The following is a 25,665-nucleotide window of genomic DNA, read 5'->3' as shown; positions in this document are numbered from 1 at the left end:
CGCTCCGCCCCGCCCCGCTCCGCCCCGCTCCGCCCCGCCCCGCTCCGCTCCGCTCCGGGTCGCCCGCGCCGCGATTTACTGAGCGATGTGTAGCTTTGCAACGAGGGACAGACACGTGTGTGTGGTGCGGCGTAGTGTACCTGGAGCAAACCGTGAAGCGGTGGCGCAGGATCCGTGCAAGTTCCTTCCTGCAGCTTTCGAGGAGCCGAAGTTATCCTAACCTTAAAATCGACACTGTCGAAACCGCAGTGCGGTGGCTGTCCCGGTTGTCATGAGCTTTATCTCCCCCCCTTCTTTTTTTAAAGTCTGGATTTTGGTTTTTAAACCTCCTGGAGAAGGGAAGCTGGTGGACACGAGATGGCCGAGCAATAACCAGCAGCCAGGGCTTCCGTTCAAAAATCGTGGTTTTCAACTGGTGGGTCTGGGTTTAAGGGCCAGTGCGGTGTAGTGGCAAGAGTGTTGGACTGGGAGCCGGGAGATCCGGGTTCTAGTCCCCACTCGGCCATGGAAGCTCACTGGGCGACTTTGGGCCAGTCACAGACTCTCAGCTCAGCCTACCTCACAGGGTTGTTGTTGTGAGGCTAAAATGGAGAGGAGGAGGATAACGTAAGCCGCCTGGGGTTCCTTGCAAGAGGAAAAAAGGCAGGGTATAAATGCAATAAATAATAAATAAATAAATAAATAAGGGGACTCATAAGAACAGAACCAAAGAAGATCCCTGCTGGATCAGGCCAGGGGTCCATCTAGCCCAGCATTCTGTTCACACAGTGGCCAACCGGCTGCCCCTGGGAAACCCATAAGCAGGGCATGAGCGCAGGAGCACCCTCCCGCCCATGTTCCCCAGCAGAAAGAACCAACCTCAGCAGCAAAAACTGGTGTGCCAGATTTAAGTCGATTTTCACACTGAAACAGGTTATAACGATATTTGAATATGAAAATGCCACAGACTCCTGTGCTTGTTTGGCCTTCCTCTTCCTTATTATTTATTGATTGACTTTATTTCCTCATCATTCACAGATAACTTGTCTCATTAGTTTGGGTTTTTCCCCTCTTTTCCTTGCAGCCACCAAGTGTCGGGTTGCAGACAGGATTAAAACTTCCAGTCCTTCAAGTACACATTCGGAATACCCCTGCCCCTGCTTCCAGGGGGTGTAGGTGAGTTAGGGTGCAATCCTAGGCATGTTTAGACAGAAAAAACTAATGCTGGGGAATCGTGGAAGTTATAGGACTTTTTTTCTGTCTAAACATGCCTAGTATAGCACTCGTCGTGTCTTGCAGCTAAAACAGTCTCGTAGCACCATAAAGTCTCACACTGTCTGGGTTCACACGACCCACAAAGCCTTGGTGGGTTGTGAGCCTTGCTAGTGTAAGCGTGGCTTAACCTGACTTGTGAACCTGGTATGGAAGAGTCAGCATTGGTTGTTTTTCGCCAACAAGGCACCCTGAGAACCCATGGCTTGTAGTAGAGATGTTGAGGTGTTCTCAAGGTGGCTTGCCGTGATGTCTGAACCCGGCAGCGTGGCTTGTCCCAAGGCTGAACTGCTCTTTGCGATCTCGCCCGTGCTCCTCCAGCCTCTCTCGCCAGAGTGACTGCCCCCTTCACTGATGCCAAAATGGCACTTTCGGGGGACCATAACTCGGTCACCACCTTTTCTCTCTTTTTTTGGTGCTTCAGGAGCATACAAATGGGTTCATTTTTTAAAAAAAATCCCAGTTCTTTGCAAGTGCACAAGAGCACAGATTCCCCTGTCTGCTATGCATAGCCTCACCTTGTCAATTTCTTTGTAAGTTACAGCTGTCAAGTGGAGAAAGGAACATAGTAGGAAAATGGCAAGGGGAGACTTCACATAGGCTAATCTGGGCACACGTGTGAAGGATCAGGAGAAAAATAATACTAAGAAAAGGTACAAATCCATTTGCACAAATTAGAGGCACTGAAAACAAAAATGCAGGTGAGGTAAGTGCACCAAAAGGGAGCACCAAGGGGTATGTGTCAATAACTCCCCCTTGGCAATGTCATCGTCTCACTGTTAAGCCTTGAACTGACACTTGTCCATGTCTTCCCCCTTTTCAACACTTCCCCACGTCCCAATGAAGTCAGCAAAGGGGAGATATTGCCTCCCCCCCCATCCAGTTTGTTGTTGGGTTGTGGACTCTGGATTGTTTGTGGTTATCAAATCATGGTTTGTTAGCATGGCTGGGTTCACACAACAACCCATTGACAATCCACAATTCAGTGGCAACCCACGATTCAATGACAACCCATACTCAACCTCTACTCTTGAGTTGTCATGTTAAGTGTACCAGGTCTATATGAAAAAGAACCCTGTTAAAAACAAGAACATTATTGAGAAAGGATGCCCTACTAGTTCAATGGCAGCCTTCCCCAATGTGGTGCCCTGCAGATTTTTTGAACTCCCATCAGCCCCAACCAATGGTCAGAGATGATGGGGGTTGTAGTGCAACACATCTGGTCGGGGAAGTCTGGATCATTAGAGGGCATCAGGGAATTAACAGGTTCATAGGACTGTGTTGTACAAGCTAGCCAAAAGAAACAAGGATGGACTAAGAAATAAGGAACAACAAAAACATACTAGAGCAGTCTTCTCCAACCTGGTGCCCTCCAGCTGTTTTGGACTACAACTCCCACCAGCCCCTCCTAGAAGGGGCAATGGCCAGGGATGGGAGTTGAAGTCCAAAACACCTGGAGGTCCCCAGGTTGGGAAAAGCTGCCCTAGAGCAGATGAGAAGTTATTTGTTGCAACCATGCAGAAGGAAGTGTTTGCAAATCCTTGGCTAGTGGTGAGAAAAATGGGCCCCTGGGGGATTAAATCCCCTCCCTCGCCATCCCCGCTACCTCCTATCATAACAGAGCAAGGAGCCCAGCATCTGAGAGAAGGACATTTTGGCCCCCACCCCGGCACAAAAGCCTGCTGGGAAGGGGATATTCCCCTTTGGAAGACTTTGATCCCTAAAGCCCTTTTGTGATATCTCGAGCCACAACTGGAGCAATAGCCCAATGGCTGGAATGTAAATAAGATGCGTGATCCTCTTGTGCACAGACCTCATCCCCAATAGCTGGCCAGCATGGCTTCCCTACTGAGAGAGAGAGAAGGAAGAAGGACTCAACTGCCTTCCCTTTGGGAGGAGAGCACGGACCTTCCTTAATCCCTGGGTTTGGCGATTACAAGATCGCATTTCCTAGCCCTCCCCAGGATGTGTCTGCATCAAACAGGGACAACTACTTAGCCTCTGCAGCAGTTGCTCTGGTGTAGGGATGGCAAGTGATCAATAAAGAGTTGCAAGCAATGTGGGGGAAACACAGTAGATAAAAAGTCCGGGCTATATCCCCATGCAATTCTCCTTCTCTCGCGCTCGCTCACACACACTTTCCCTGAAATGGACCATTTTAGCACACAAAAAGCTATGAAGCCCCTTTCCAAATAATCCCCATAATGGATACTAGCTTCATGTATGCAAACAGAGCCCATGAGACATTACTGCAGCAGCAATCACCCCTTGTCCTCCTGTCCTCCAAAACTTTGGAAAACCTATGCCATTTAAGTGGCTGTACTTGCCATGATAATACAATTACTCCTATTAGAAAGGATTGCAACTCGATCCATGGAATATAACCTGACTTTTCATTGTGGTCCATAAAGGAACCTGCTACTGAACCAGAATCCCACCCCCAACTCAACAATAACTGATAAAAGTGCTTTGGGGTCCACATCCAGAAGGTGGCCTAAATGTTACAGGGGGTTACACTGTCAACCTCTCTGCTCCCCAATTTATATCCAGCAATGGTGCCTCCACTTTTTAGGAGGAATAAAGATAGTAGGAATTGTGAAGAAATGCTGGAGCTAACTCCAATGTCCCTGCAAGGCAGGACAGGCCAAACCTGGCCTCAAGCCCCAAATACACCCAGTAACCTCCCTCTCCTGCCAAGAGGCACTGAATTTAGCAGTGAGGTTGAAAACAAAGGGATCACACCAACTTGGAGTTGGATAACTGTTTATTATATGGAAGGGGAGAATTGGATGTGGTAGGTTGTACAGAGGATTACAAAGCTGAAAACCTGCAAGGAAAACTAAAGCGTACACAGAGAGCCTTTATACCACACCCCAAGCAAAATACCAAACTAGCTAGTCTATCTTTCCACATACCTAGGTACAGCCCTCCCAGGATAGCATCCAGCCGACAGCAGGTCCAAGATCACCATGACAACGGGAGACACCACACCATTTCCTCAACCTCCTTCTAAGGCCCAGCTCCAGCAACCCAGAGCAGATTTCCCTTAGCCAGTCATCAGCTCATCCCCCACAGGGACCACCTTCATCCAAAAGAGGTGGGATCTTCCCACCAGACCCAGCTGTTATCTGTTTCCCAATTAACAGGGACTGAGCATGGCCTTGAGCAACAGGGCCAAGGAGCTGGCAGATAACACACTACTCTAGGTGGATACTTGGGACATGGAATTTTCAAACATGCCAAAATACTGGAGAATATACTCCTTCAAAGGCAAGCTCCAATCCAGGGGCACACAATGTTTTGCCACAGGAGTCGAGCTGTAACTTTTCACCTTCCCCTAGAACAACTTGCTTTTCCCCAGCTACCAATCGCTGGCTGGTTTCCCAGCTTTTGTGCAATTTTTTCCCTATTCTGAAAGCTTGAAATCCCTCTCCTAAGGCTTCGTTACTGCCAGTAAGAGCTTCAAGCTGAAATATGATGGCATGTCTGGGTTTTTGGCCTTGCCCCTTATGCATGCAGCCCCCGAGAGCTTCTCCAAAATGGAATTTGGCCCTTGGAAAAGGGTTCTGCACCCCTGGCATAGCCCAACATTCAGATTGCACTCACAAGCTGCAGGTTAAATAACCTGCAGCTTTCTTGTTCCACTTGCGACAAAATGAAGCTGGGGGATGTTGGATGCTGCAACATCTGCCTTAGCCCACAAAAAGCTTGATGCCCTGGCAAGAAGATCAATCTCATTGGGTTGTCACACCTCTAAAGCCTGTTAAATGGCTTTCTTGCTGCTTGGATGGGAGCAAAGTCTCGAGGGTCACACAAAACGGGAGATGAATTCAACTAAGGAAAGCTTGAGGAAAGAAAAGATAGTGGGCTGTTTGCATGCAATGACAACCCAGCGGTTTAAAAATAATGGGTTATCATGGACATGCAAGGGTGTGGCATGCAGAACGCAAGCCTTTTCTGCTTTACAGAACGACCCACAATCGCCCCCTTTGTAGGTGTTGCAGCATGACATGCGAACTAGGACCTCTGGGTTATGTAGGGGTTGAACAGCGCAGTGGTTAATCCAACAACAAACCATGGGTTAACTGCTGGGTTGTTTAGCCCCTGCACAACCCAGCATTCCGGGTTCAGTAGTCACGTTCCACAACATACGAAGGAGCTGATCATGGGCTGTGCAGTAAAACCAGAAGGGGCGCGCGTGGCTGTGCACAACAACCCATTGGTTTTTAAACCTAAAGGTTGTCATTATGTGTGAGCAGCACAGTGGGTCCTACAGTAGACTTGGATTTTGGGCATGCAACTGAATTAAATACTTTTAGACTGTTAGCTTGTGTCCCTTCCACACTGGTCATCTTCTCAATTCTTATCCCAATCAATGGTCCACTGTCAACAGGGGTGTATGTTAGATTCCAGCTGCCATCTTGCACATCAGTTTTCGTCTGTTAAGAGAAACTTCGATAAGGGAGATGGTTAGTTTTAAGAGGAGCCATGGGGTAAGGACACAGTTGAGGATTGAGTCTGAGAATGTACATGGCAGGGCGCAGACACAACACAAGGTGGATGGTGACGTAAGGAAGAAAATCCAAAATCCATAGTTGGGCATCACCTGCAAATCTTCATTTTGAGACTGGGGCTATCTAAACTGCAATGTCATGGCCATAACTCCTAGCCATTTTTTTGGATTTTGCTTCTTCTCCTATCCCCTGCATCTTTGCCTGATGAAGAGTTCTGCACGATTTTGTGGAATTTATTGCATAACTGTGGATTTTGGACTTTTCTCATGGACTAAAAAGGCAACCTATTGTTGTTTTGATGTGAGGAAGGTTGCCATTAGGATGAGGCAAAGGGAATAACTAAGGCTGTGACTAACCAAACATGACATGATGAAGCTTCTTGTAGACTAAGTGGCTATTCTCTACATCAGAGGCAGAATCTTGTTGTTGTCGAGGGCTGCATTACCTCAGGGGCAATCTGTTGAGGGAAGCACGTTGGTGGCGAGTGGGGCTAGAATGATAATTGGGCGGTGCCACCTGTTCTCTCTTTTCTGCCAGCTCCCCCCCCCCTTTCCTCTCTCCCTTTCTGACCTCCCATCTCACTGCCCAGTGGGCTGTCAGGGCAGGAGAGATCACTCTTGCCAGAGATCTGAAATGATTGCTTGCAGAGATCTTCTGCAATTAGGTGCCTTCTCTGTCTGGTATTACTCCTGTTTGATAGCATCAGGCTTAAGCAGGAGAAGTATGAAGTCAGAACCCTCGCACAGGAACACGCCCTCTTTCAGCCTCATCACTGCAACATGATCAAGTCAGCGAGTTGATGAGCCTCCCACCAGGCCCTATCAAGAAACACAAGCAGCAGCTTTTTTTCCTCCAAAAAGTCATTTATTGAACTTTTTAAACATTATTCAAAAATGAAAGATTAAGATCCTAGATAAAAAGGAAAAAACGTGGTGTAAAAGCAGAACAAAAAAACCAACCCCTAAAGGAATTCTCTGATCCATGACCATGCTCCACCACACACAGAACCAACGCTGCTTCCCAAGATGGATGGGCTTCATGAACTCGTCATCCCCCATCCACAAGTAGGGCAGGTAGAGGCAATACCTCACGAAGCCTGCTGTGATTCTACAATCTGCCTGCACCTTTTGAACTCTCTTTTTTTTTTTACTTGAGCTGGGCCCATGATGCCTTTCCCCATGATATGACAGGCCAGGTTTGCAGAGCACCCCCTCCCCAACCCCCAAACTCTTGGGGAGGGGGCTCCAAGGTGTAAAACAGGAGAAGGAAGAAGGATGGGATTAGCGTCCCTGAATATCAGCTTGTACAAAGTGAGGCAGATGCTGGGCAGGGCGAGGGGTCTGTCTGCAGAGAAAATAAGTGTATTTCGGATTATATGGGGCTAACACAGCTGGGCTCGGACGGCCCCTTCTACCCTTTCCATGCGTGTGTCGTGTGGATGGATTTTCTTCTCCCCCTGCAAGAGCTCTAGAAGAAGAAAGAAGGGGGGGGGAGCAGCCACATTTGGTTAGCAGTGACGGGCACCATTGTGCGAGAGCGGTTATGCCTTGTTAGGGCATACTGGGAGTGACCAGGCCTTGAAGCATGATCATGAGGCGCCGGGCAGGCTTGCTCAGGCTGTTGTGAGGCTCTGCCTGCAGGAACTGGAAGAGCTTCTGCCGCACCTGGTTCATAACCGAGCCCATGTGGTCCCGGGTGATGGGGTCGCTGTGGTCTAGATGCATCACTGCCTCCTCCAGGTAACTGTGTAGAAGAGAGCAGAGCAGGGTACAGGTTGAGGGCATGATCCTGGCTACAGAACTGCAGTAATGGATCATGGATATATACTAAAATTCCATGAAAGGGAATTCTGTAGGGAAAGGGCAGAATCCAGCTTCCTGAGTAACTCATTTAAAAAAAAAAAAAACTAAGCAAGTTTCTTTATGTCCACCCTTATGGATGTAAAGATGTGCTTAACAGTATGACCCAGTTCATACATGACAAGCCAGAGTATGGGTTGAGTGTGGGTTTGTTATTGTTCATTAACCACGAACAAGCCATAGTTCACAGTCCAGCCACAAACTATGGGTTCTCATCGTGGGTTATTCATGGTTGACAAGCCATGTTTTGTTAGTGCGGCTGGGTTCACACAACACAACAACCCACAATTCAACAACAACCCACACTCAACCCATACTCTGGCTTGTTGTGTTGTGTGAACCCAGTGGGCAATGCCTGTTCATCTCAGAAGCCACAGAGATAGTTGAGTAAGATTTCCAGTGGCTCGGGAGGTGGACCTCCAGTGTCCAGCATAGCTCCCATTCACAATCCACAACTAGATAAACCAGAATCATATAGGGTAAGAGAAATACATCAGTTGCAGACTTAGCTCTTCCTGAGAAAACAAATACATCTATTTTTAAAGCCTGGAATGCACACAGCCATGCTGCAGGAAGCATCTGCCATTTTTCCCTGCAGAGAGGCAGGATGCATCTCCCATTTCAGCACCACTGCGCCACACTCACTTCAGTTTGAGCTCTGTCCGGGCTCCCAAGTCTGAGGAGAGCTGCTGAATGAGAGACAGGAGGACGGGCTGGGACAGCGGGCAGGGGTGCTGCCCAAACACTTGCTGAGGGTCAACGGTCTCACAGACGTAGAGGACCAAGTTCAAATCCGCTGCAGTGAGGGCCTGCAAGAGAGAAGAGGAAGCAGTTGAGGAACTATGAGGCATCTGTGAAATCTGCATTTTCTTTCCTGCAGCCTTCCCCTACCTGGTGCCCTCACAGTGTGCTGGGGCTGCATGAAGGCTGCCTTACTGGCTCAATATTGCTGAACCAGACTCCGGGCAGAGTAACAAAATGGGCTCTTCACCCATCCCTTCCATTGCTAATATACTAAGGGTGCAATCCTATGCATGTTTAGACAGACAAAATAGTTGGCTGGAGAATGCTAGGAGATGTAGGACTTTTATCTGTCTAAACATGCATAGGATTGTGCCCTAAGGAAGCGAAGTCTCCACTTCTTGTGGCCCTCATTTGCCACAGACAACCATGTGGCCCTCACTTGCCACAGACGGACATGTGCAGACACCCAGGGACAGAGCAGATTATGGGGTACAATTACGGAGCACCAGCAGCCACAGGAACCTAGGCCCAAAGAATGATGGAAAGGTGCATACAGGAGACCAGACCCATTTGTTATGGGTCTAGTGTGGGTATAGGAAGCTGCACTTCCTATGTTGTTGTTCAGTCGTTCAGTTGTGTCCGACTCTTCATGACCCCATGGACCACAGCACGCCAGGCCTCCCTGTCCTGCGCTCTCTCCCGGAGCGTGCTCAAGTCCATATTCATTGCATCAGTGATGCTATCTAGCCATCTCATCCTCTGCCGTCCCCTTCTCCTTTTGCCTTCAGTCTTTCCCAGCATCAGGGTCTTTTCCAGGGAGTTTTCTCAAAATCGCCAGCGTAGATCTGAAATCTCATCCCATAAGAAGGTCAGAGCAGCCCCACTGGTGGCCAGCCGGATGCTTCCAGGAAGGCCACAAGCAGGGCATGAAGGCAGCAGCTTGGAGCAGAGACTAACATGAAGGGGTTCTTTGCCAGGGATGGGGCACGTCGGGATTTCGCGGTGAAATATAGGAAGCTGCCTTAGACTGAGTCAGTCCACCTAGTCCAGCATTGTCAACACTCTCCAGGGTTGCAGGCAGGAGTTCTTCCAGCCCTACCTGGAGATGCCGGGGATCGAACCTGGGACCTTCTGCATGCAAAGCAGGGGCTCCGCCACTGAGCTGTGTCCCCAGATGTTCGACTGCAACTTCCATCATCTTTCACCATTGGCTGTTGGCTAGGGCTGATGGGAGTTGCAGTCCAAGAACATCTGGAGGGCTACCGGTTCCCCACCCGTGGGCGAAGGTTTCCATTTGCCTCACACCCCACACAGAACCCTGGCGACTGATAACGTCTGCTGCCTGGAAGACACTGCTGGAAAGTGTGTTTGGGGGAGATAGGCCAACTCATAGCAACGCCGCGAGCATATGCAGGCCTTGAAGGAGGCGTGGCAATCTTCACGTCCCAAGGGGAGAGCTGGGGAGGGGGCCGAGAGAGGAGATGCAGGGGAGAGCGGCGAGGGAGGGAGAAAGGAAGGCTGTCACAAGTGAGAACGGTGTGGCCACCAAGCCATGTGCACAGGTGAATGGTGGAGAATTCCACATGACCTCTGTGGCATGGAGATCTATTAGGCCAGCCTCTCCCAACATCTGTCCTCCAGATTTCGGACTACACTGCCCAGCATTCCTGACCATTGGCCATGCTGGCTGCAGCTAATGGGAGTTGAAGTCACAGGAACACAAGAAGCTGCCCAATATTGTTGATACTGACTGGCAACAATGGCTCTCCAGGGTTTCAGGCAGGAGCTTTTTCCAGTCCTACTTAAGAGTTGCCGGGGATCAAATCTGGGACCTTCTGCATGCAAAACACGTGTTCTATCACACCGAGCCACAGCCCTTCTCAGGTCCAAAACAACTAGAGGGCACCAGATTGGTGTCAGGGTGGACACTGAGCCCATAGAATCCCAGAGAAGTTCTGATTCTGAGGAAGAGCAGTCGCTCCTGGGAGAGGAGCGCGCTCCTCTTTCCCAGGGCCCACAGCTGACGGAGATTCCTCCCACCAGCATTCCTAGCTTAGATAGCAGTCCAGGGAGTGACAGAGCATGGGAAGCAGACTTGATGGACGCGCGACGCCGACGCAGAGAGCGGCGCCAAATGGAGGGCGCACAGAGGAGGCGTAGTGCCTGGTTGGCACGCAAACAACAGCTGCGCCCAGAGGATCCAAGGGAAAAGGGGAGGGACTCTCCCTAGTCCTTAAGTTCAGGGGTCTGCCAGTAATTCCCTTTCAAACGGGGACCAACTGTTCCAACTTAGGGCATAGGTACTCTGCTGCTCAGATCTAGTTGCCAACGGTAGAGTTGTTAAGTTGTAAAAGAAAAATAAAGCTTTGAAAGGAATCCCTTTGTCTGTGTCTGGACTTGGCTACTGGATTAGACTGAGAGAGGCCTCCAAGGAGCCCTTGACAATTGGAGAAGGCTGTATTAGGCCTTGGATGGGGTTCGTTCTTATTCTTTATGTTGGTCTTCATTCTCTCTCCCGTTCACTTCTAAGCTGTTGAATTAGGTCAGTTGATTTGAATCATTTTATTCAACATTGTATGGATTGATTTATGTTTAAAACAAATGTATTTATTGATGCTGTGGCAATTCATAATTGTTCCTATTAAGGTTTTTTTTTTTAATGTTCTGTTTATTGCTGTTCATTTGATATGTTGCAAGCTAGTTTGGGCACAGTCCAGTGGAAAGGCAACAAGCAAATAAACAGATGCTCAATAGCCATCCACTGCTTTCACACACACCCGCCCCCCGCAACCAGTATTTAGTGGCATACACTGCCTCTCAACCTTGGAGTTACTTGCATACAGTCATTGATAAGACCTTACCCTCCATTACTTTGTCTAATTCTGTTTTAAATCCGTCTAAGCTAGTGATTATCACTACATCCTGTGGTAGCAGATTCCGTGAAGTTAATGGTGTGTAGTATTTTTTAAAATTTTTCATTTGCAATTATAACAAAAACAAAAAGAAGGGGGGAAAAACAGGAAAAAGAACATGACAAAAAAAGCACTGAATGTGTTAATAATGGTGTGTAGCATGAAAAAGAATTTTCTTTTATATGTCTTGAATCTACTGCCCATCAATTGGGTGACCCCATGTTCTTGTATCATGGGAGAACAAGAACCGCCCCCCCTCTATCCATCCACTTTTTTCCACACCATAGATAATCTTACAAACTTTGCACACTTGAAGACACCCTTTCCCAATCTGGAGAGCAAGTAAGATAGAGATAGCATAGTGAACTATGGTAGGGAGTAACTAATCTATATTAGGTTACCTTCAACATGCAGCATATACAGGGTGGAGGAGTGGATATATATGCATCAGCATGGCATTTCAGTTATACCTAAATGTTATACTGTGAACTATAAAACAGCTGCTCTGTGCGCCCCCTGTTGGTTCAGAAGTAGAGAATCAGCTGCGCCTTAGAAAGAGACTCCCAGGAAGGAGACACCCGTACGCTGAATGCTCGGCAATAAGAGTGAGAACCTCCCTGGTTATCTCTTTGCTGGGCTCTGCGATTGACTCCCTGCAGCTCTGGGAGGTCACACCCAGGTCTTTCCGTGGGCAGTTGGAGAGACCATCTCACCTCCGCGGCTGGAGGGATGCATACCTGCTGGAAGGCTTGATTCAGGTGTCCCTGTTGCAACAGTTGCAGCACATGAGCCTGCTGGGACTGGAAGTCTAGGTGAGTGGCAGGGATGGGCGTGCCTGCAGCGGAGCGCATTGCCTGCATGATGCTCGAGGTGACGGCGGCCTGCTGCTCCTTCATGGCCATGCTCACCTCTCCCTTGATCACTCGCTGCACCTGGGCCAGGATGGACTCCTGCATGCTGGAGGGAAGAAAAATGGGAGATGAGAAGGGTCATGCGGATCCTGGGGGGTGGAACACACGGAGGGGAACGATGAAAGTTGTGCACCTGCTCAGGGCTGGCGCCTCTTCCTCTGCACACAAACGGCAGGCAGGCAAACAATATCCTTGCCCCCGATTCATCCCACTAGTCCTTTATGCCCAAATGTCCAATGAATGGATTCATTTTGTGGATTTAGGTTTTACCTTCAGAGCGACTGAATGGTATATCCATGGAAACGGGGGGACTGGATTAACCAGCAAAGTAAATACTCCGCAAAGTAGGGTCGTGGTCATATTGGGGGCCTAGATCATTCTTTATATCGGGAGTGACTCCAGATAATGTTCCCATCTTATTCTCTTAACTGCTCTGAACATGGCGACAGTTCCCAAGACGGGGGACAGGTCCCAGCTGTCGGGAAACTTCCAGTGCCAATGGCCTGGCTAGTATGAAGACCAGAAAAGGGCACTAATTAAAATAGCCTGGCAGGCCAGGGAGTCGCAGAACATGTTGGCGCAGTTTTCTCACATTTGTATGTGAAGTTTGCAGTTGAGCTGGTTCACCCATGGAGCTTGGACACGGTCTGGCACAGGAGACCACAGCTGTAAATCCGGCTCTGCGCGGGCACGGTACTGATGTGGGGATAATGCTCAGGTTTACCACTCCATCTACAGGAGATGCACGTGCTGCGCCCAAACACTCACTTGCCCACGATTACATGAAGCTGATGCTGCACCTCGGAGTGCACGCTGGCCACAACGGTGGATGCCATTTGGTCGGTTGTGCTCTGGAAGGAGTTGACCAGCTGCCGGAGCTGGCCCAGCAGAGAGTCCCGGGCGTCCTGCTCTCGCGCTTTCTTATTCTTCAGATGGGTCTCCAGCTGCTGAATATCTATGGGAGGGGATTCACAAACACTCAACACAGGCTGGGTACAGCTGAAGCCCATTCGTCAATGGCCCCCAGCTCCTGTCCTTTGCCTCGTCACCCTTGATTCCCGCACTCCCACCCTGTAACGTTCCTCAGGTCTTCACTCCAATCCTCAAACTGGCACAGTTTTCCAAATCTTGCAGCCAGGCATACAAGAAATAAAGGAGCATACAAAAACTTCATCTAACGTGTTCCGTTTCTTCCTGCTGTGGAATAGTGATTTTCTGGATGTGCCTAGAAACCTTTGAGCCATCGCCCAAAGTACAGGCCTGGCACACTCATAGCGACCGGGTTTGGACAACATGCCATGGTTCGTTGTGGGTTATTTAACCACGACGAGCCATGATGCCCATGGGTGCCAACTTGCACATGCAACCTCTGCTCGGGGATTGTGGTGTCGTGTGAACCCAGTGACTTTGCTGGGTTTACATGACATGACCACCCCTGATGCAGGGGTAGCATATTCAAAATGGCAGCTGCACACACCACAGCCTCAGAGGCTGCTGTGATCAGCCCCAATGCCCCAATTTATAGCATTCTGTGATCAGCCCCCAATTTATAGCATTCTAGCCTCACAGTGACATGGAAAGAATGAGAACCCATGGGTTTGAACCCAACAAAAAGGGTTGGGTTTGTCACTTTAAGAACCTAAGAGCAGCCTTGGCTAGTAGCCACTGCTACACTATCGGTCCAAGTAGTTCAGCATCCCGTTCCCCACAATGGCCAGCCAGACATTTCCAGGAAGCCCTCAGGCTGGGCATGAAGACAAATGTCTTCTTGCTTGTCCCCAAACATGGAAGTTCTATTCGCCTATCATGGCCAGTGGCCATTGATAGAACCCTCTCCCATGAATCTGCTGAACCACAGCTAAAAAGGGATTCTTCCTCTTTCCAGAATGGCTGTTTCATAGAGTTTGGTAAACTGTAGCTAATGTTCCCCAGGGCTGGCGGAAGATGAAGCTGGAAAGAGAGGGGCAAGTGAGCAGGACGTACATTCTTGTGTGCCTTGCTTGAAGGTGTCATTGATCTGCTGGAACATGGATTGACAGCTCTTCTCAAAAGCAGGCAGCACCACGCTCTGGAACGCCTCCCTGTAAGACGACTGCATGGGTCCTTGCAAGGCATCAGTGGCTGCCCGGGCAATGGCATCTGTAAGGTTCTGGAATTAAAGCATAAGCACAGCCCGAAGTTCAGCATGGCTACTGATATATCCCCCACCCTGCAATGAAAAACAGGAAAAAAACCCGAAAGAAGAAATGCCAAGGCCACCAACACCTCGAGGGGGCACCTGGCCTGTCTTGCATAGTGTAGCAGGACACTGCCACCCTGTAGAGGGGGGCGGAGGCATTACAGGCCACTGGGCAGCAGCTGTAGAATGAAGTGCTGGAATGGCACACACTACTTGCACGCTTTGCTGCCACCACAAACCAGCTCCCTTCCAAAGTAAGCTGGCAAAAGAGGGGAACCTGCTCCCAGCAGCTAAGCCCCACATTACCTTCGATTTCACCAGCTTGGTGACGTTCTCCTTCAGCGTCCCCTCGATGGACGTAAGCTTGGCTGCAATAGTATTACTCAGCTGCCCAGTAACAGGATCCAGGGTCTTGGAAATGCCTGGTTAGCGGAAGACAGAAAACAAAGTGATGCCCCCATTCTTTCTGTCCATATGTGGGAAGCAATATGAGGAAGTTGGGTGGGGACATAACCTCCCTTGTAGACTGTGGGAATGCTGTAGACATCATATACCTCGACTTCAGCAAAGCTTTCGACAAAGTGCCCCATGATATCCTGATGAGCAAACTAGCTCAAAGTGGGCTAGATGAAACAACGATCCGGTGGATCCACAGTTGGCTACAGAATCGGACTCAAAGAGTGCTTATCAATGGGACCTTCTCAAGCTGGGGAGAGGTAACAAGTGGGGTACCTCAGGGCTCAGTCCTGGGCCCAGTGCTCTTCAACATTTTTATTAATGACTTGGAGGAGGAGGTGCAGGGAATGCTGATGAAATTTGCAGATGACACAAAATTGGGAGGGATAGCTAATACTTTGGAAGATAGAAACAAAATTCAAAGTGATCTGGATAGACTGGAGTGCTGGGCAGAAAACAACAGAATGACATTTAATAGGGATAAATGCCAAGTTCTGCACCTAGGAAAAAGAAACCAAATGCACAGTTACAAGATGAGGGATACGTGGCTCAACCACACTACAAGCGAGAAGGATCTTGGAATTGTTGTCGATCACAAGCTGAATATGAGCCAACAATGTGATGTGGCTGCAAAAAAGGCAAATGCTCTTTTGGGCTGCATTCATAGAAGCATCGCTTCCAAATCCCGGGAAGTACTAGTTCCCCTCTACTCAGCACTGGTTAGGCCTCATCTGGAGCACTGTGTCCAGTTCTGGGCACCGCACTTTAAGAAGGATGCAGACAAACTGGGGACGGTTCAGAGGAGGGCAACAAAGATGATCAGGGGACTGGAAACAAAGCCCTGTGAGGAGAGACTGATAGAACTGGGCATGTTTAGCCTTTAGAAGAGAAGACTGAGGGGAGATATGATAGCACTCTTCAAGTACTTGAAAGGTTTGTCACAGAGAAGAAGGCCAGGATCTCTTCTTGATCATCCCAGAGTGCAGGACACGGAATAATGGGCTCAAGTTACAGGAAGCCAGATTCCGGCTGAACATCAGGAAAAACTTCCTGATTGTAAGAGCAATACGACAATGGAACCAATTACCTGGGGAGGTGGTGGGCTCTCCCACACTGGAGGCCTTCAAGACGAGGCTGGACAGCCATTTGTCAGGGATGCTCTGACTTGGATTCCTGCATTGAGCAGGGGGTTGGACTCAATGGCCTTGTACGCCCCTTCCAACCCTACTATTCTATGATTCTATGACATATATAGGCCATCCCTGTAAACCAGGGGTGTGGAACCTCAAGCCCAGGGGGCCAAATCTGGCCCTTTGGGCATCCCAATCCAGCCCTTCAAGGTTCCCCAGAAAGCCACGCCCCCTCCCTTGGGCCCACCCTTTCCCCACAACCACCAATCATTGGTGGTTTCCTGGTTTTTGTGCAGCCTTTCCCCCTATTCAAAAAGGTATTTTCCTGGCACCAAAAAACCAACAATGTTGGTGCCAGGCAGACTTCTCTGGGGACAGCATTCCATAACTGTGGCACCACCAGTGAGGAGGACATCCCCCTGGTAGCCAGTCACCACATCTTAGAGCGGGGGTGCAGAACTGCAGGCTCGGGGGACAAAACTGGCCTGCTGGGGCTCCCAATCCGGCCCTTCAGGATTTCCCAGGAGGCCACGCTCCCTTTCTCTGGCCCCAGCCCCTTTCCCCCAACCACCCATCGTTTGGGGGGTTTCCTGGCTTTTGTGCAGCTTTTTCCTCCCATTCTAAAAGACTGAAATGCCTCTCCTAAAATTTCGTTACCAGCGGTAAGAGCTTTAAGTTAAAATTTGCTGGTTTTTTAATTTTGGGGCAGGCCCCTTTGACTGCCCCCTTGCACTGAACGCAAGCCCCAGAGCACTTGTCTGAAACAGAATTTGGCTCGGGCTGAAAAGGGTCCGCACCCCTGCTGTAAACCGTGGCGTCAATCCTTCCTGTCTTGTTAACCGTCTCCAGAGGAGAGAAACTGAAAAGAGCAGCCGGTGCTGCAGAGGGGAATCACAGACTCGTCTCTCAGCGAGCCTTGGGAACCAGGATCTTCACAGAGCTGGCTCTGCACCTTCTTTCCAAGGTCCTTGCTCAGCACTCAGCGCTCCATGCCAGAGTGGTTTCTGGCCAGGACTCTCATTTCAAAGTAACCAAAGCAGCTGGTTGCTTTGTAAGCAGATTGAAACCTGCAACGTGGGACTTACAAGGGGGAACTGTCTTTTTCATCTCCTCGCGGATGGTCCTTTCCAGCCGATTGCAGGCAGCCGTGGAGAGGGACTGGGAAAGCTGTTGGGAAAGGTGCTCCTGCAGTTGCCCAGTGCGCTGCTGTCCCTCAGCTAGGGCCTGGTCCAGCCTCCGCTCTGAATCCCAGAGAGTTAAGGAACACAAAGGGAACAGCCAGGGCTGTGGGTGTGCAGCACGCATGATGCATGCAAAATGGCCCAGGTTCAAATCCCGGGCACCTCTAACTAAAGGGTATCAGGGAGCTGGTGATGGGAGAGACCTTTGCCTGAGCCCCTGGACAGCCGCTGCCAGTTGTTGCTGTTATTATTATTTCTATACCACCCAATAGCTGAGGCTTTCTGGGCAGTTCACAACAACTCACACACACACATAAAAGAAAAACCACAACATTATAACACTACACAACACCACATAATACAACATTATAATCAAACATAGTCTAAACAATTTTAACACACACAATTTAAAGCAATTTAAATAGCTAAAAACAATTTCAGCACACAATTTCAATAACAGACCTGTTCAACACAGCTCACACAAGTGCCTCACCATATGCCATTAAATGCTTGGGAGTTATGGCAGACGATACCCAGCTAGATGGAGAAATAGCATGACCGCTTCTGACAAAAGGACCAGCTTGGATCCTCGCTCTCTATTTCTTACAAGCACCACCACAACCCAAACAAGCAAAAATAAAAAGCATCTCTAGACAGCGCTTTCTGAGTGCTTTAGAACCTACCTCACAGGGTTGTGGTGAGGCCAAAAAAGGATTGTGATAGTGCCAGCTGTGCCCCTGGGCATCAGGGGAGTCCCAGCATTTTCAGATGTCTGACAGCTCTGATTCTGAGTCAGAGTTAGAACTGCTAGATCAAAGCATGCGGGAGGGACACCCCCTAGAGTGCCTGGATGCTGCGAGGGTTTCCTCCGATGGCCTTGACAAACAGATGGCACAGGCTGAGTCTCTGCCCCCTCCCTCCGATGTGGGAATTCAAGTTCCTGAGGAGGAGGAGGAGGGGCATGACTTGAGAGATGCTAGGGCACGCCACAAAGCAGGAAAAGTTAGGGGCAGGGCTCAGGCGCTCTGCCGGGATAGCCACTCTTGGAAGCCAATGTAGGAGGGAGCCACCCTAAGGGAGGGGCATCCCTGCGAAGCTAGCTGGGCCGTGGGCTTCAGAGTTTCCTTGAATCTGCATTTGCAGAGAGTCTAGGCTCTAGCAAAAGAAAGTTGTATTAGCCTGAAGCTGTGTCTATTGTGGTGTTGACTGTGAAGGGAGAGGACGATCCATTCTTGACACTGGGTTTCTTGGAGGAAGAGTGGCTCAAATGGGATTGACGGGAACCTCTTAAACCTTTTCAGAATGAAGTTTAACTCTACATCGTTAGTTTTATTTTCCAGAGGCAGCATGTATCACGTTTTGGTTTAGGGCTGGGACTGGCTCCTCCCGCTGGAGGCGACCAAGTGTGAGGTCATTTGCATAGCCCTGCCCACAAAGCAAGCGGGAGGAGCAACCAATCCCTACATAACCTCGACTACTGAAGGGAAAGGAGAAACATACAGAATAATTATACAGCGAATAAGAGAAAGGTCTTAACAGTATATACGGTTATACACGGTCTTGCGTTTATCCTTCTTCCCCATCCCCCTCAACTACCGGGATGGTTGCAGCTGAGCTCAGAGGGAACAGGCAAGTCTGAGGGGGGTGGCAGAGGACCTCAGCATGTCTGCTAATAAAAAATATCCTGATGCTGCATCCCTGCGAGCCCTGGCTCCACCACACCACTGTGCTACAGCCTCCACGGGACAAAGCCAGGACAGAGAAGGGCCCATTTTCCTAGGAAGGATACGCTCCTGCTCTTGCTGGGAATCCATCACTCGCTCTACGTGGCCCATGAGGGAGTTCTGCACCGCGTCCAGGTGGTCGGTGAGCCTCTGCATGAGGTCCATCTGGTTCTGTCTCAGTTCAGCCATCTCCCTCTGCTGGGCCCTCAGCAGAGACATCAGCTCGTCCTGGTACTCAGGAGCAACCTATTGGAAGAAGAGGCACGAAAAAGTCAGCACTCTGTGACCCCCAATGGTTCCTGCTGTGTTATGATGAGAGGAAGCAACACACATGGGGTCCAACCCACTGCGTGGGAGCAAACTGGACACACCAACAAATCCCAATGCAAAGATGCGGCAGTGTTTAAGACCAAGGAGTTAGTTTCTGGCTTGGATAAGTTTAAGTTTTATATCATGTCATCAGCAGACAACTTTAGTGAAAGAGGCACACAAAGAAACATTTGAGAAGGACCATCTATCACAACTGACATCATGGTGCCTCAATATCTGGAAACTCTAAAGCCAGAGAAGAACAGCGTCGCATGTTCAAGTTACAAACTGATTTCCCTCCTCAATGTGGATTTCAAAACTCTGACACCTATTTTACCAAGCAGATCACAACTGGAGCTTCCAGGCTTGGTCAGGAGGGTTTTTTGTGAGGCAGAGGGTAGAAGCAGATCACCTTACGTCTCTGTTGGACATCCCCGCAATTTCAGAGGAGCAATCGAACTTGGGGTCCTATTTTCTCTCGATGCAGAGAAAGCTTTTGAGTGCATGAAACAGATCTCTTCACAGCAGAAACCTACAGTTTTAGATTCCGAAAACGCCATTTAGACGATGAGTGAGAGCAACCTACAAAAATCCAGTGGTTGGAGTCCTAAGAAATGGTGTCACACCAGAACGTGTCATGATACAAAGGGGGATGAGGCAGGGATGTCCTCTGTCTCCTTCTCCCTCTTCTTTTATTTGCTTCTTGAACCCCAAGCCTGTGTAATGCCAGAAGAGGAGAGGACGGAAGGGCATTCCTTGTGGGAATGGCAAAAGCCTGCAGTATATGGAATTTCTGGAAAAAGACGACTAACCTGCTGCTCGAAGGATCGTGGCGAGCGTGTCACGTCCCTGGAACTGAAGAGAAGATGTTAACGTGACTGCATGAACTGCACGCACCAAGTACCAAGTGCATCACCACGGGGATCGCATCGGAATGTGGCCTAGTACTGGCGTCATTCTGCTGCAAAAAGCACAGGTGTGTATTTTCTGGCTCAGAAATCGCCAGAGTATTTTTCTTCTCTCGTGGGTTCCTCTTGGAACCTAAGAGACTAGTCCAGAATTTGCAGCTTTGACAGTATATAAAGCAAACTCCCAGATGCGTTTGAAATACAGCGTTCAATATTTCTGAAGACTGCGGAATACATTTAACCACTAGCCAGGACTGCTTCAGCAGTCTGACTGAAGTCACAGAGAGTGCTGGCAAAGAACAAGGCATAGTACAGCTTCAGAGCTAGCAGTCCATCCCCCAAATCAAGGGTGGGCAACCTTTTTTCGCCATGAAGGTTGTATGCAGAGCCAGGGGGCGGGCTGGCGGCCACACATTTTTGTGCATGTGCATCCCCCCCCGCCATACAAATCTCAGCGCACAGGGATGTGGAGGGTTAAACCTCCCCTCTCTGCCCGCTGAGATGGGATCACTGGTGGATGGGAATATTAATGCCTCTTCCACCCTCCAGTGATCCCCTGGGAAATCATTGTATTCTGGACGCTATTAGCAGCGGGGAAACAACGATCTCAGCAGCTTAAGGACTGCTGGGAGGAGGCTAAAGCCTCTTCTGCTCACCAGCAATCCCAAACAGGATTGCTTTCCCAGCAGTGCTAACAGCAGTGTTTGTTTTTTCCTTGTGGGGAATGTGGGTGGGGCTCCCCGGGCTGCATGGAAAGAGGCAGAGGGCTGCATGTGGCCTGCAGGTTGCCCACTCATGCCCCAAATGGTGAACACCCCCGCTGCCATTCAGCTGGCACAGGAGACCCGAGGCCCAGCAAAGTGAACAGCCCTCCTGCAAAAGAAAAGCAGGCAAGCAACCGCACACTGCATGCAGCAAGCCCATGCCCATCTCTGCAGACTCAGCACCAGCCACCCATCTAGCTGAGGTTTCCAAGGGAATGTCAGGAAAATTTCTGCTCCGCAGTCCAGTTAACACCACCAACTCAGATGCACCCCCCGCCCACAAGACCTGGGTAAACAATATTCTTGAAACCACAGTGTCAAACAATGCATATTCTACATATAAAAGGCCTCCACAAGTGCCAAATTGCTTGACCAGAGTTCTTGGATCTTTTTGAAGCCCAGAGCATTCACCTATACTATCGGGACATCCTCCTCTCATTTCTCTGTTTCATTATTCTAAATAATTTCATTTCTGTTTATATGCTGGTTGGCTGGATTATAATTGTGGGTTTGGAAATGCTACTTCTACTAATAAATTAGGAGGGGCCATAGCTCAGTGTGACAGAGCACATGCTCTGCATGCAGAAGGTCCCAGGTTCAATTCCCGGCTTCTCCAGGTAGGGTGACGAAAGAATCCTGCCTGAAACCGGGAGAGCTGTTGCCAGTCAGTGCTGACAAATACTGGGCTAGATGGGCCAAGGGTATGACTCAGTATAAGACAGCTTCTTATGTTCCTAGGTGCCTTCCTGGTGTTCATTTGCATTTTGCGAACATTATTTCTGTTTTAAGCCTTACAACAGTCCTGTCAGGTAGGTCTATATCATTAACCCTACCTTGCAGACAGGGAGGAAGAAGTGGGGGGTGCCTAAGCCCAAGAGCGAATGACTTGCCTAAGCCTACCTAGTGATGGCAGAGGCAAAATTCAAACTATGGGCTTCCTGATGCATCTCTCACATACGTTCTGTGTGCGTGGGGCAGTGAATGGTGACAATGTGGGAGAAAGATGCCATAATGTGAAGCTTCTGTGCTTTGGACTGAAAAGCCAACGACGTTACAAAAATGTAAAGGAAAAGGACCTGCTTGGCTGCTGATGGGAACCAATTACCTCCAACATTACAGGGCACATACTTACCCATCATCTTTCTTCCCCTTCCTCTTTAGCTTTGGGGAGCCTCGTGGGGACCCCTTGGCTTTCCAGTCCTTCACGGGCAGCCGCTGGGAAGCTGCTTTGGCACTAAATCCACCCGACGTCGAAGCCAAGCTTGCAACTTCATCATCGTGATCACTGCAGAGAGAAGAGAGGGGAAGGCAGGTTGCTAGCAGTCCTGATGACTCCTTGTCCCAGCAACAGTCTCAGACGGACAGACCCCATGGCTCAGCAAGAGAACAGGGCACTAGCCACCTATGGTGAACTGGGGTAAGGTGCATATTTATGCTGCCACCTTTTTCCACCAAGGAAGTGGCCAATAGCTATTTCAAAATTCAGCACAGATAGCTCCATTCTTGTCCAAGAGACCTGGCTTTGTAGAAACAATAAACCCAGAGTCTGCTCTGAATTTCCTAATACCATGAACAACCAACCTGTGGCACGAGTACTACACATGCAAAGAGTCTCAAGTACTACACACACTAGTACACACCCTCACCTTGCATTTGCTAACACAGAATTCCTAGTGTACAACTGACAAGCTGTTACATGTAAGGGCCACTGGAATGCTCTGTGCCCAGTGAGCAAAGCTGGGCAATAATGCAACGGATTGTATCGCAAGGCGTCACAATTTGCCTGGCCACTATCACACCACAGATGAGTGTGCTTATGGCTTCTAGCGTAGAAACCATCCACCTCTACAACAAACATATATATTTTAAGTACTGGAATGCCAACATTTAAAACCAAATAAAGGGTTTCTAGCCCTCATGATTCTGGGGAGAAAACTGCATGTGTACAGGCAGATGTATTCAAGGCTGCTGAGGCTCTGTTTCTCATACAGCATCATCCCAAGGTTCATTTGGTTTGCTGTGGCCAGAAGCGTCTGTTGAACCCAGTACACCTCTACAGAGAGGGAGAGAGATCTGCATGTGGCCAATACCTTTGCTCAGCACTGGCGTCCTGACTGTCATGCTGCAGCAGGTGGTAGCTGTGCCTGTGATAAGAGCTCTTGTGTTTCTCTTCAACGTCATTCCTGGGGCTAAGGGGGAAAAGAGGGGACAACTCCATCAAACTGAATTTATTCTGCTTCATCCATGCAAGCGAAGAGAGCACAAGGGGACCCAGTTTATTGTCCTTTCTTGTGTAAAGTGCTCAAATAGGACTCAGATTTGATTTCAAGTAGGTTTGTGGGAACACAGGAAGCTGCCTTATCCTGAAACAGACCCTTGGTCCATCTAGCCCAGTATCATTGATACTGACTGGCAGCTGCTCTCCAGGGTTTCAGGCAGGCCTGAATTCTTCCAGCCCTACTTGGAGAAGCTGGGGATTGAACCTGGGACTTTCTGCATGAAAAGCAGCTGCTCTGCCAGTAGGCTGTGCCCCCCGCCCCGAACTCATCTGGTCATATCCCCTGAATAAGAGTTGCCTCTGCCACACTTCCCAAGTTCAGCTCTGCTCCCAAAAGAGCTCTTTACAGGCCGTGTCCAAAACACACTCCTAAAGGCTGTGTTTAGTGTGAGGAGCCATCGCTCATTTCAATCCCCAGCATTTCCAGTTTAAAACAGAATGAAATATAAGGCTGGGAAGGACCTCTCTATCTCCAAGATCCTGCAGAGCCACTGCCACGGTCGTCTACTCAGAATACCAGGCTGGATGGGCAAACAGTCTGGCCTGGCACAAGGCAGCGTCTTCCATCCCTAAGGCAGGAAGGGAGGGTGCGCACTCGATTACCCCAGAGGTCCAAGAACCAAGCACGCAATGGCCAAGACAGTGCATCATCGCCCCGTGAAAGAGGGGAGGGGAGAGTGGGAACCTGTCTGCTATGCTGTTCCTGGTCTCTCGGGTGATGTCAGGGGCGGCTGGCCAGGGCTGGCCCACGCCCGTGTCGGAAGCGGCGTTTTCCTGAGGTAGGGCCGTCTCCAGCAGCGAGGGCGCCGTCAGCATGTCCACTTCATTGGGGGCCATGTCCAGGGAGTGGTGGCTGTGCTCCGAGCCGTGACGGTTCCGCGGAGACAGCAAGTGCAAGGCCGAGGCTGCTGACGCCATGCTGTCCGCGTGGGGGTTGGAGTCCAGCACCTCTGCAGGGAGCCCTGAGGGGACTGCCCCAAAGCTGCGCTGCAAGGTCTCCGAGGCGATCTCCGGGATGTCCTGGGACATGGCAGTGGAAGCCGAGGAAATGACGTCGGGGGAGCGCTCGCGGGTGGGGGACGACTGGGGCGCCACTAGAGGCTCCACTTCTGGCCGGTCCAGCACAAGCGGAGGGTTCCCTGGCGAAACCTTGACCAGAGAAGGAAATCAAAAAAAGTTGATTTCCCTTGTAACAACCTATACTGCTAGGTACCTAGAAAGATTACTCAGGGCACAAGCCTGTGCAGACAGAAAAAAAGTCCTACAACTCCCATGCTGGCTGGGGGATGCTGGGAATTGTAGGACTTTTTCAGGCTAGGAGATGCCGGGGACTTTTTTTCATGCTAGCTGGGGGATGCTGGGAATTGTAGGACTTTTTTCTTTCTAAACACGCATAGGATTGCACCCTTAGATATCCAAGTTTCTTGCCTGCCCTCCTTCCTAACCTTGCCTTTTTTCCCCACTGTGTCTGTGTAATTTTCCACATTTATTTAAAAAAACATATCAGCTGTTTTTTGGGGTGGGGTAGGGTAGCTGCTCCTAAAGCAGTATATAATTAAAACACAAAGCATACAGAGAACACAAGATTTAAAAGATGTGTACATTGCAAGCATGTGGGTTTGGGTTTTTTACTTGCATTTTTATTCTGCCCGTCGGTGCTCAGGGAAGTGTAGATGGTTCCCCAATTCTATCCTTGCAATAACCCAACAGGAAAAACAGTGACAGGCTGAAGTTCACCCAGTGATCCTCATAGCCGAGCAAGGACTAGAACCCAGGGCTTCGTGGGCACAGAGCAAACACTCTACAGCACACCGGCTCTGTTGCATAGTGTCTTTATGGAAGGGATGGGGAATGTGTGGCCATTCAAATGTTATTGGACTGCAACTCCCATCATCCCTCACTACTGGCAATGCTGGCTAAGGGTGATGAAAGTTGCAGTCCAGCATTATCTAGAGGGCCACACAGTACCCACCCCTGCTTTAGGGGGATTAAAAGTATGATGGTGAGGAAACTAGTAGCTAGGTAAGTACAGAAGCAGAAGCTGTCCGCTCAACAATAGTAAATGCATGGAGAACTACTGACCGGTGATCACAGGAGGCCCAGGTCTCTTATTACTTTGCTCACACTTTGGTACGTATCTGAGAGTCACAGCTCTACATCTGAGAGCACGGTGGGAGTGGTCAGAGTGCTGAACTTGGGAGATCTGGGTTCAAGTCCCCAGTGGGCCATGAAGCTCACTGGGTGATTTTGGGCCAGTCACTGACTCTCAGCTTAACCTACCTCACAGGGTTGTTGTGAGGATAAACTAGAGAGGACGAGGACCATGCAAGTCACCTCGGGTTCCTTGCAAGAGGAAAAAAGGCAGGATATAAATGCAATACAATTAAAAAATTGCAATGATTGCACGCTTAAAAATCCCTATTTGTGGAAGCAGCATCCGGAGGAGCAGGGAGAAGGGGTGCTGGTCTGGGAATTGGCATGTTAAGACCTCAGAAAGCACATGAGAGTGGCTGAGTGCAGGAGCAGATACCACAGAGGCACGGTG

The 25,665-nt window shown here is 49.6% G+C and overlaps 1 protein-coding gene across 2 annotated transcripts in view; it reads right to left on the bottom strand.

The window, feature by feature from the left end:
* Positions 1 to 6,878: 6,878 nt before the first annotated feature.
* Positions 6,879 to 25,665, bottom strand: part of EDC4 (enhancer of mRNA decapping 4) — a 44,688-nt gene continuing 25,901 nt past the window's right edge. For both annotated transcript variants that reach the window (XM_084813214.1, XM_084813215.1), the window contains 12 exons: positions 23,806 to 24,269; positions 22,933 to 23,031; positions 21,975 to 22,127; positions 19,983 to 20,025; positions 18,927 to 19,107; positions 17,042 to 17,197; positions 14,677 to 14,792; positions 14,175 to 14,340; positions 12,960 to 13,146; positions 12,018 to 12,237; positions 8,270 to 8,433; positions 6,879 to 7,508 (listed from right to left, as the gene is read on the bottom strand). In XM_084813214.1, the coding sequence (XP_084669340.1) occupies positions 7,316 to 7,508; positions 8,270 to 8,433; positions 12,018 to 12,237; positions 12,960 to 13,146; positions 14,175 to 14,340; positions 14,677 to 14,792; positions 17,042 to 17,197; positions 18,927 to 19,107; positions 19,983 to 20,025; positions 21,975 to 22,127; positions 22,933 to 23,031; positions 23,806 to 24,269 (2,142 nt within the window). In that variant the 3' untranslated portion in view covers positions 6,879 to 7,315. The remainder of the gene's footprint in view (positions 7,509 to 8,269; positions 8,434 to 12,017; positions 12,238 to 12,959; positions 13,147 to 14,174; positions 14,341 to 14,676; positions 14,793 to 17,041; positions 17,198 to 18,926; positions 19,108 to 19,982; positions 20,026 to 21,974; positions 22,128 to 22,932; positions 23,032 to 23,805; positions 24,270 to 25,665) is intronic.

The sequence above is a fragment of the Heloderma suspectum genome, chromosome 8 (genome assembly GCF_057233095.1).
Source record: "Heloderma suspectum isolate Gila_16-S chromosome 8, 16-S_ref, whole genome shotgun sequence".
NCBI classification, from domain to species: domain Eukaryota; kingdom Metazoa; phylum Chordata; class Lepidosauria; order Squamata; family Helodermatidae; genus Heloderma; species Heloderma suspectum.
Note: the sequence above shows the minus strand (reverse complement) of the source record. Positions and strands in the feature narration are given on the sequence as shown.